Consider the following 11,375-nt stretch of genomic DNA (forward strand, 5'->3'; position numbering starts at 1 on the left):
TACTGTACAGAGCTACAGGTGTGTGTCTCTCTCAGCAGCACAGAGAGAGACGATCAACCACTGACCTCATTCTTAGAAAAAAAGTTTTGCTTTCAATTTTGAAGCTGCAAGGGTTTATAAATGTAATTTTATATGTTAAATATAAATGAAGCCTCAATATATGCCTTAATATGTTTTTGTTTATATTTTATTATAACTGTAATATCATTATATATGCAGGATTTAACCTAAAACTTAAACCTATAAATTTAATCCGAAATAAATCCATAAATCTTTTTTTTTTTATATGAAAATCAAATATCAAAATAAACCAGCTAGTCTGTTACTAGAGGAACATGGCATTAAAAAGAAAAACTAAATTAGGCAGTTTTATTAAAGAAAATGCATTCGGTGCCATTTGCTTTAATTCAACCAAATAACAGTCAAACTAACAAAGAACTGTAAGACAGAAATATATATTCCTGACATACATAAAACTATTCTCAAAATCCCAAACGTCAATCCGGAAGAGCAGGAGGCCAGTCGACGTCAACAGACTGAAACACACAGACAGAAAGATAAAATCTTTGAGATGACACCAAGAGCTACTAAACTTATCATGCATCCAAAGCAGTTCTTGATATTACATATGAAATAAAACGCACCTCGACGTCCAGCTCTAGGATATCAGCGTCAGTTTTCATGAGGTCGCAGAGGTTGGGTATCGTGCGGCCAAAGTCTCCGTGCACGAACTCTTTAATGTAACTGCAGCGTTTTGCAAGTGAAGGGAAACCAATGCAACAATTTCCACAAAAATATGAAGCAGCACAACTGTTTTCAACATTTATAATAATCAAAATCAGCATATTAGAATGATTTCTGAAGGATCATGTGACACTGAAGACTGGAGTAATGATGCTGAAAATTCAGCTCTGCATCACCGGAATCAATTACATTTTACAATATATTCACATAGAATAAGAGTTATTTTGTTGTATTTTGTAAGGATACGTGCCGGCCTGTGTGCACAGCTTTAGGGTGAAGTGGTGTTTGTCCAGGTAAATGACTTCTCACCACACAGAGAGAAAACCTACTGTTGGACTGTTCCTGAAGATGTAAATACAAACCTCTCGCTCTTTTTACCGTCACTGTTACATTACCACTATTTTTGTTCTTGCGTAAAGAAGTTATGATCCTGTCTCCATAGCTGTGGAAATCTTATGATGTCTGCGTTTGGAATCAATACCAAGTCAGATCACAGACTCATTATATGTGCAACTGAGCCATGCAATAGCAGTGTGAATGACCCCTGACCTTTGACCCCCAGCGCTCCTGCGTGTGATGTACATATGCAATGACTTCTGTTTGTTACGCGTCACAACCGTTATCGTGTGTGACTAAAGTGAAAAAATATGAATTGAAAAATGACAGAATCATTGGAGGAACGTCTATCATGTGGGTGTTTCCATAGAGACGACTTGCTATGGTTTCAATCCCATCCTGTTTTACCTGATCCAGTGAACGTTTTGGAAGCTGCCGGTATTCGTTGCGGTTCTTCATAGCGAATGATATGAGTGCGTGTGTGATTGTTCGTTAAACTTTCAGTTGTTATTTTCACATGGCGTGACGCATTCAGTCGGCTAACGGGAAAGCCTCTGCAGATTTTCTAATGTTGTTCCGATGACTGAGGTTTTTTTTTTTTTTTTATGTCTGGGGGTTTTTTTTTTTTTTTGGTTTCAGCGTATTTTTGTACTATAGATGTAATTTAGTTGTATTTATTTTCGTATGTTGGGATGAAGGACGCTGTCGGCCGCGTTTATTAAGTGCTCTCTCTCCCTCGTTATTTTTTATACCTTTCCTTTAGTCGTTTGCCTGATTTGTTTTCATACCAAAACATTAGGGCAAGTGGCCTGTAGAGGACTTGCATTGCCATTTGGTAGTATTTATTTTAAGTTATATTAAAATGTTCAGATTTCTCAGTGGCTCCATGTGGTATGTTCTAGATTAAAGTTGTGATGTAATACTCTTCTTTTTTTTATTTCTATATTTTAATACTGTTTCCGTACTATATATATATATATATATATAACATTTTCTTTTATATTTTTATATTACATTATTACATTGAGCATAACTTTGGTGTGTCCGATGTAATTTTTAACAAAGATATTAAATATTTTTTCCGAAATCTAAACAAGTAACAATTAAAGTATTTAAATGTAGCCAGGTCAAAATACTAATGTGTGTGTGAAGACTGGAGTAATGATGCTGAAAATTCAGCTCTGCATCACCGGAATCAATTACATTTTACAATATATTCACATAGAATAAGAGTTATTTTGTTGTATTTTGTAAGGATACGTGCCGGCCTGTGTGCACAGCTTTAGGGTGAAGTGGTGTTTGTCCAGGTAAATGGTGCTCATGGAGTGGATGAGTCTCTGTCGGACCGCCAGCGGCCGGCGATGCAGGACTCTCAGTGGAGTCTTCTGAGCGATCCTCAGATCCTAAACACGCGCACACAGTCATCAGCACGTCTCTTCTCATGCATCCAGCTCAAACAGGTCAAAAAGCTTGGCAAGACCTTGATATTTGCTAGGAATTCCAGATCAGTGCTGTCGATGGCCTTCTGCGTCCAGATGAAGGCGCTGTAGGTTTTCGTCTTCTTCTCTTCACCCTCTTTCATGCGGCTGGTTGCTTCTCTGGAGAAATAAACACACATCTTAAAAATGCTTTTTTTTTTTTTTACATAGATCTTTGACAATCAATGGATATCTGTGCTTATATGCAACACACACACACACACACACACACACACCTGGTAATGATCTGTAGGTCTCGCACTCTAATTTTATCAGACGACTGGTTGATTTTCTGTGGGACAGAAGACAACAGGAGCCAAAATTCACATGAGCAGGTTTGTGGTTTCAATATAATATTTTTGTGAGCACGTGACTGACAATTAAACCAATAGTTCACCCAAAAAGAAAATTTGCTAAAACTTTCCTCACCCTCAGGCCATCATTAATGCATTTTAAATTTAAAGGGGTCATCGGATGCCGATTTTCCACAAGTTGATATGATTCGTACTGAAACGTCTATCACATACTTTGGTTAAAATTTCTCAATGGTAGTGTAAAACAACACCCTTTTTACCCTGACAAAATCATTTGTGTTCACACAAGCCGTTTCTGTGCATGTCTCTTTAAATGCTAATGAGCTCTGCTGACCCCACCCCTCTCTTCTGTGGGGTGACCACAGTCTATGGGGGTGACGAGCTGTTCTCTGAGAGACTGTAAACTTTAGGCGCGGAACTTGCTAACTAGCACATTAGGAAAGGCGATTTGCAAAGATTCATAAAAAAACCTTATACTCGCTTCTTCTGTGATCACGAATGATTCGCACAAACATAAGATGCATTTATGTAGATCGTGGGGTGCATACCTTTCAAAAACAAAGCTAATCCACTGTGTCTTCAGCGGCTCAGATGTCGGGAGTAAATTACTACAGCTATGTTCATTATTACATCCAACAACAGAACACCTCAATCGCTTAATCGGTGTCATTCTTGTCTACATCTGCTCCGGCGGTGAAACAATGGCGGACTGATGACAGCTCACACAGGGCGGGTCTAAGGTAAAACGCTAGTGTCAGTCAACAGTCGTGGGAGGAGCCTGGGTCTGTGTGATATCTCACAGCCAAGAAGCTGAGAATGGCAAGATATTAAATATTTTTTCCGAAATCTAAACAAGTAACAATTAAAGTATTTAAATGTAGCCAGGTCAAAATACTAATGTGTGTGTGTGTGTGTGTGTGTGTGTGTGTGTGTGTGTGTGTGTGTGTGTGTGTGTGTGTGTGTGTGTAACAGGAGCCAAAATTCACATGAGCAGGTTTGTGGTTTCAATATAATATTTTTGTGAGCACGTGACTGACAATTAAACCAATAGTTCACCCAAAAAGAAAATTTGCTAAAACTTTCCTCACCCTCAGGCCATCATTAATGCATTTTAAATTTAAAGGGGTCATCGGATGCCGATTTTCCACAAGTTGATATGATTCGTACTGAAACGTCTATCACATACTTTGGTTAAAATTTCTCAATGGTAGTGTAAAACAACACCCTTTTTACCCTGACAAAATCATTTGTGTTCACACAAGCCGTTTCTGTGCATGTCTCTTTAAAGGCTAATGAGCTCTGCTGACCCCACCCCTCTCTTCTGTGGGGTGACCACAGTCTATGGGGGTGACGAGCTGTTCTCTGAGAGACTGTAAACTTTAGGCGCGGAACTTGCTAACTAGCACATTAGGAAAGGCGATTTGCAAAGATTCATAAAAAAACCTTATACTCGCTTCTTCTGTGATCACGAATGATTCGCACAAACATAAGATGCATTTATGTAGATCGTGGGGTGCATACCTTTCAAAAACAAAGCTAATCCACTGTGTCTTCAGCGGCTCAGATGTCGGGAGTAAATTACTACAGCTATGTTCATTATTACATCCAACAACAGAACACCTCAATCGCTTAATCGGTGTCATTCTTGTCTACATCTGCTCCGGCGGTGAAACAATGGCGGACTGATGACAGCTCACACAGGGCGGGTCTAAGGTAAAACGCTAGTGTCAGTCAACAGTCGTGGGAGGAGCCTGGGTCTGTGTGATATCTCACAGCCAAGAAGCTGAGAATGGCTTGATATGATATTATTTATATGGATTAAAACAATACCACTGGGTGGATTTTTATCATTTTAGGGTGGTTGTGTACGCACTGCCAACACACATTTATGTTCAAACAACATGTAAAAGTGAACTTTGCATCCGACGACCCCTTTAAAATATTGCTTCTGGCCAAAATACAAGTCTATAATCCATAAAAAGGCTTCCTTCAGTCTAAAAGTCAATCTGTTCTCCTCTCACATCAAAATCTACCAACATTATTTGTTTAGAACGGTTTTGGACTGTTTCCACTCGTGCTTGATCTGTGCATATTTCTCACCTGATTCAGACGAGACGAAAGGCTGGAGAATGCAATAATATTGAACAGAGGACTTATATTTTAGCCAGAAGCAACGGTTTGAAGTTAAAAACATCTTAATGATGGATTTGTTTCCTACAAACATGCAGCTTTTCACTTCACTGATGGATTGAAGTTGTGTGGGCTACTTGTGGATTATTGTGATGTTTTTATCAACTGTCTGGACTCTCATTCTGACGGCACCCATTCACTGCAGAGCATCCACTGATGAACAAGTGATGTAATGCTACATTTTCCAAAGAAACAAACTCATCTACGTCTTGGATGGCCTGAGGGTGAGTACATTTCCAGCACATTTTTATCTTTGGGTAAACGTTTGCAGGAAAGGCGATTTGCAAAGATTCATAAAAAAACCTTATACTCGCTTCTTCTGTGATCACGAATGATTCGCACAAACATAAGATGCATTTATGTAGATCGTGGGGTGCATACCTTTCAAAAACAAAGCTAATCCACTGTGTCTTCAGCGGCTCAGATGTCGGGAGTAAATTACTACAGCTATGTTCATTATTACATCCAACAACAGAACACCTCAATCGCTTAATCGGTGTCATTCTTGTCTACATCTGCTCCGGCGGTGAAACAATGGCGGACTGATGACAGCTCACACAGGGCGGGTCTAAGGTAAAACGCTAGTGTCAGTCAACAGTCGTGGGAGGAGCCTGGGTCTGTGTGATATCTCACAGCCAAGAAGCTGAGAATGGCTTGATATGATATTATTTATATGGATTAAAACAATACCACTGGGTGGATTTTTATCATTTTAGGGTGGTTGTGTACGCACTGCCAACACACATTTATGTTCAAACAACATGTAAAAGTGAACTTTGCATCCGACGACCCCTTTAAAATATTGCTTCTGGCCAAAATACAAGTCTATAATCCATAAAAAGGCTTCCTTCAGTCTAAAAGTCAATCTGTTCTCCTCTCACATCAAAATCTACCAACATTATTTGTTTAGAACGGTTTTGGACTGTTTCCACTCGTGCTTGATCTGTGCATATTTCTCACCTGATTCAGACGAGACGAAAGGCTGGAGAATGCAATAATATTGAACAGAGGACTTATATTTTAGCCAGAAGCAACGGTTTGAAGTTAAAAACATCTTAATGATGGATTTGTTTCCTACAAACATGCAGCTTTTCACTTCACTGATGGATTGAAGTTGTGTGGGCTACTTGTGGATTATTGTGATGTTTTTATCAACTGTCTGGACTCTCATTCTGACGGCACCCATTCACTGCAGAGCATCCACTGATGAACAAGTGATGTAATGCTACATTTTCCAAAGAAACAAACTCATCTACGTCTTGGATGGCCTGAGGGTGAGTACATTTCCAGCACATTTTTATCTTTGGGTAAACGTTTGCACCTCCTGTAGTTGTTTGATTTCATTTCTGTTGAATTTGGCTCGATGGGGGTTCAGCAGCTCCACAGCGAACGGTTGACCTGAGAAACCACACAAACAACACATACGTTATGACAATTACATGACCACATCAACACAAACCTCAATTCTGTAACATATAAAGAAACCAGAAGCAAATGAGTGTGGAAATACACCGTTTCTGTTGTGTTTTACCATTTCCCAGAGTCCTCACATCCACATCCTCCCGTCCCGAAGATGAGAAGTTAAAACCTACGTGGAAGAGACACGTAAAAAGACTCAGTAAATCTGTGCATGTCTGAAATCATTCTTTGCAGTGTTTGCAGTGCCATTAGAAAATAACATGCCGTCTACAGTTTGGGATCCCAGTCTGATTGGAGTGTCCCACTAGGGGTGTGCGATATATATCGTCTGCGATAATATCGTAATTGTTGTTTTAACGATGTGCGATTTGACTAGTGCGCATTTAGAGTGCGTTCTTTCACTGCATGATTTGGTCTTTTAAAATAAATTTAGAATGATCACAAATTCAAGACATGGGGGCAGAAAATACATTTATACATCTTTATATAGTTAATCAATTTCACACGAAAAGTGGTGTTTTTTTTCTCCAAAATTACCATGATTACAAATGTGATAGATTTTTATTTTTTACAACAGTTCCATAAACAAGACACTTACTTTTTAGACACCATGTTGCCTGTTTTTGCTCTGTATCGACAACAAAAATAATTCCAAACAAAGCCACAGCGCTGTTTTGAGTCTCTGAGCAACATGACTGCATTTTGTTCCTGAATGAATCAACCGTTTAAAATTCGGTTCAGTCGCAATGACTCGCTTATTAAAAGTGACTTGCTGCCACCTACTGGTGGTTTTAATTTCACATTTAAAGTATGTTTTTATTATTTAAATCATTTGAAATATCAGTATTCAGTGTTTTGTGTTTAATATATCAAAACATTATTTATGCATTTGTAACTGCTAGCATTCATGTCCTGCATTAAACAGTGTGTATATGCATCTAAACGCCACTTCAGATGTAAATTCTGTGTTTCCTCTGCATTGTAAAGATGAATTTTGTTGATACTGATTTCATTTGTTTGGTAACAGCCAAAATGTCGTCTTATTCTAATTCACTGATTAAATGTAAGAATTTGACTCAAAACATAATGGACACTTTTAGAAAAAAAAATGGCTTTATAAAGGCAAAACTGCTCATAAAATGTAAAAATTAATTTAAACTTATTTGGAAAAAAATAATTTCTCTCAATGTGAACTGACCACCACACAGAATATGAAGAATATCAAAAACTTTAGGAGTCAGCTGTCCACAGCAGTCCTTAAAGGTGCAGTAGGAGATCTTAGAAAATGCTAACTTTAGCCTGATAGCACTGAAAGCGAATGTCCCACCCTCCCTGCAATCGCTGTCCAAAGCCACGCCCCCTGAACGCATTTATACGCTCACAGACCAGAATACCAGGGACAACGTTACTACAATAGGCTACATCAGCGGTTCCCAATTCCAGCCCATGTTCCGAAGTGAAGTAAACTTCAACGGATTTCCCCCGCTCAGGGAGTAGGGAGCAATGAACACTGTGTAGGGATCATATTGATCGGAACACAGTTCATGCACGTAGCTCACTTCTAACGAGCTGGCGCGCGAGGACTGGATTAACCGCTGGGCTACATCATGTGTCATTCACCAGTGAGAAAACTTTAAAAGTACTACAATACCAGGAAGGAAGATCGGGTTGTTGATGTTTGCCTGCCATCCTCGCTCTGTCTGCACAGCGTGCGTGAACGCACTGATGACGTATCCTGTCTGCGCAAACCGGGTGCGCAGAGGTATGCTAATACATACGCTGACAGGCAGGTAGGAAAGCCAATTAAAACGCTCGGACCGAGCGTTTTGATTGGACGAACATTTCTTGGTCCTACGCTTTCCACAGAATATATAAATACAGACAAATACATTTAGACCACTTAACTTAATGATTGCTATCGGGATGTGAAGAGACTTTCAACCAGCATAACAAAAAATGTTTCTGAAGACAATCACCTATTGCACCTTTAAGATGCCAGCACAATAACACACTTAGCAAAATATCGTCTAATTATCGTTATCGATAAAATCCCCGAAAATATCGAGATATTATTTTTTGTCAATATCGCACACCCCTACGTCCCACACACAGATGCTTACCGTCAGCTCTGAATGAGGACAGTAGAGGAGCAGCGATCAGCTCCTCCACCGATCCATGCATCCTTCTCTCTCCATCGATCACCCACGGCGTCTGCGGAAGCTCCCGCGAAAACTTACTATACCGACCTGCAGAGACAAGTTAACAAGTTTGGGGTCAGTAAGATGTTTTTAAAGAAATTAATACTTTTATTCAGCAAGGATGCATTAAATTAAGTGACAGAAAAGACATTTATAATGTTTCAAAAGACCTATATTTTTAAATAAATGCTGTTCTTTTGAACTTTCTATTCATCAAAGAATCCTGAAAAAAAAATGGATTATGGTTTCCACAAAAATGTGGAGCAGCACAACTGTTTTCAACATTGATAATAATGTTTCTTGAGCAGCAAATCAGCATATTATACTGATTTCTGAAGGATCACGTGACACTGAAGACTGGAGTAATGATGCTGAAAATTCAGCTTTACATCACAGGAATAAATTACATTTTACAACATATTCACATAGAAAACAGCGGTTTTAAATTGCAATAATATTTCACAATATACAGTGTTGGGAAGTAACTAGTTACATGTAGCTAAATTACGTAATTTAATTACTAAATAAATGTAACTAATCAGTCACAGTTACTGAGAAAAAATGTGTAATTAAATTACAGTTATGAAAATGTTAACGATTACAAAGGAGGTTACATCTGAATTTGTTTTCAATTCACACACATACAGATTTAATTGATTGCTTTCATAAATTGCATTGACTGCTCTAAAACATGAGACACCAATGTTTCAGGAGTTTAGCACACAGAATAGGACACGTTTAGTCAATAACTGTTTTATTTCCTATTTGGGTTTATGTATATGTTTTATTTTTTAAGATTTACTGTTTTTTCCAAGGCATTGTTAGATGGCAGTGTTTCCTGTCGTAGCTATGCAAAGATTTGATTTCAAAAACAGTATCATAGCTATTAAACTATATCTTATGTTTTTAAATCTGTATTTAACCTCAGAATGATCTCAAAGTAAAAGAGGTGCTATAGTCCGTTTTTGTGGTGGCTGTGCTTTAAAATTAAATGATTAAAATCTTAACTCAAGTGATGAAGGATTGCGAAGGTCTGACAGTAATCAGTGTTGAATAGTAATACTACATAAGGTAAAACCTGCCTGCTTCAAATGTTTCAAAATGATTAACAGTTAAAAACATTCATTAGAATTTAGAAAAGTAATCAAATGTAATCAGTTACATTACTTTAATAAAGTAACTGAAATAGCTACACTACTTATTACATTTTAGATTAGGGTAACTTGTAATCTGTAACCTATTACATTTCCAAAGTAACCTTCCCAACACTGACAATATATATAGTAACTTTTTTGGCCATACCTGCTATGAAAATGGATGTGTGGAGACATGTGGTGTCCAGTGCTGTACATCTAGTGTTTGCTGTCTTTGGTGGACATACGTAATGCCTGCACACAATAAATCACATTGAAAGTGAACGGCCAAAAACTCATGTCTCGTGAGCAGGAAACTGAAAACACTCACCTGCTAAACTTCTCTTCAGAGATCTTCTCCAGAGCTTTAACCACCGCCATCCTGGTGAAGATGGACTGAGAGACAAAGAAGAACACAGCTACACTGCTTTCATATTCAAAACGGTCACTTTTGATTTTGAAGACTGGAAACACAACATGGGAAAGCATACCGCTTTGTTTTTGGTGGGTTTGAAACAGTCTGGACAGGTATTTGCTCTGTTCAAAGAAAGAAAGACACATCCGGGTTAACCAGGAAATTACATCATTTGGACTCATTCTACATAATGGCAAGGCAAGTCAATTTACATTTACGCATTTAGCAGACATTTGAATTCAAATCGACTTAAACATTCCATTTTCAAAATTCCACCAAAATTAATTCCATTTTCAATTTTTTAGCAAAAGTTTTAGTATTGCCTGCTCAACCATTCAAACCTGCCACAAAAGTTATAGTGTAACATAAGAAGAAGGATTACACAAACACTTCCTGTCATTGACCCACATACAAGAAATGACAGTCCTCTGTTTCCGGATGTATAAAGCCGACGCTCACTTCACACGGACACTGTGGATCACAGAACCAAGAGATTAAATAACATAGAATTATTCAGAAAGTCAGTCAAGAAGAAGCACTCACATTGGCCACGACAGCAGCTCCCAGTTCCTGTCCGATCTTTCCCTGTACGGCCCACTTGAATGCGTCCTTCACCTGGATGACATCCTCTTTACCCAAACACATGCTCTTCTCCCTGGAAACATGGCATTATGGGACTTCATACGGATGCTGCCGCTGCAAGGGATGATGGGAAATGTGTGCCGCTTACGTACCTGACTTCTTTTTTGACATGCAACCAGCAGGAATGCTGTGGATATGTACAGAGAAACACCTTTTCAATCATAAAATAATAACAGAGCCATGCATCTTGAAAAAAAGCCTAATATTACCTTATTTGATGATTCAGAGTACAAAAATATCAATAATCCTTTCACATTAAGTTCCATCACGTTTAAAATTTTTCACAAAATGAAAAATATTTTTGTCATTTCAAATATTTATACATTAATTAATTTATTTTACATATACATATATATATATGAATGTATTTATCTCTCACACACACATATATGCACATACATATTCATTTAAAATTTAATTAAAATTAAATACATTATTTCTACATTACTAGATTTGCATAACGCTGCCCAAATGTTCACGCAAAGAAAGAAGGCGTAACTTTTATT

At 38.1% G+C, this 11,375-nt stretch overlaps 1 protein-coding gene across 1 annotated transcript in view; it reads right to left on the minus strand.

The window, feature by feature from the left end:
• Positions 1-346: 346 nt before the first annotated feature.
• Positions 347-11,375, minus strand: part of LOC107700878 (putative tRNA pseudouridine synthase Pus10) — a 15,114-nt gene continuing 4,085 nt past the window's right edge. Inside the window, exons 5-18 of the mRNA XM_016502710.1 lie at positions 10,962-10,996; positions 10,771-10,882; positions 10,640-10,698; positions 10,304-10,349; positions 10,144-10,208; positions 9,982-10,067; positions 8,602-8,727; positions 6,594-6,650; positions 6,384-6,460; positions 2,795-2,850; positions 2,561-2,678; positions 2,341-2,483; positions 645-744; positions 347-536 (exon numbers count right to left, since the gene is read on the minus strand). Coding sequence (XP_016358196.1) covers positions 498-536; positions 645-744; positions 2,341-2,483; positions 2,561-2,678; positions 2,795-2,850; positions 6,384-6,460; positions 6,594-6,650; positions 8,602-8,727; positions 9,982-10,067; positions 10,144-10,208; positions 10,304-10,349; positions 10,640-10,698; positions 10,771-10,882; positions 10,962-10,996 — 1,119 coding nt within the window. The 3' untranslated portion in view covers positions 347-497. The remainder of the gene's footprint in view (positions 537-644; positions 745-2,340; positions 2,484-2,560; positions 2,679-2,794; positions 2,851-6,383; positions 6,461-6,593; positions 6,651-8,601; positions 8,728-9,981; positions 10,068-10,143; positions 10,209-10,303; positions 10,350-10,639; positions 10,699-10,770; positions 10,883-10,961; positions 10,997-11,375) is intronic.

This window comes from Sinocyclocheilus anshuiensis, unplaced genomic scaffold (assembly GCF_001515605.1).
Source record: "Sinocyclocheilus anshuiensis isolate Anshui unplaced genomic scaffold, SAMN03320099.WGS_v1.1 scaffold1127, whole genome shotgun sequence".
Lineage (NCBI taxonomy): Eukaryota > Metazoa > Chordata > Actinopteri > Cypriniformes > Cyprinidae > Sinocyclocheilus > Sinocyclocheilus anshuiensis.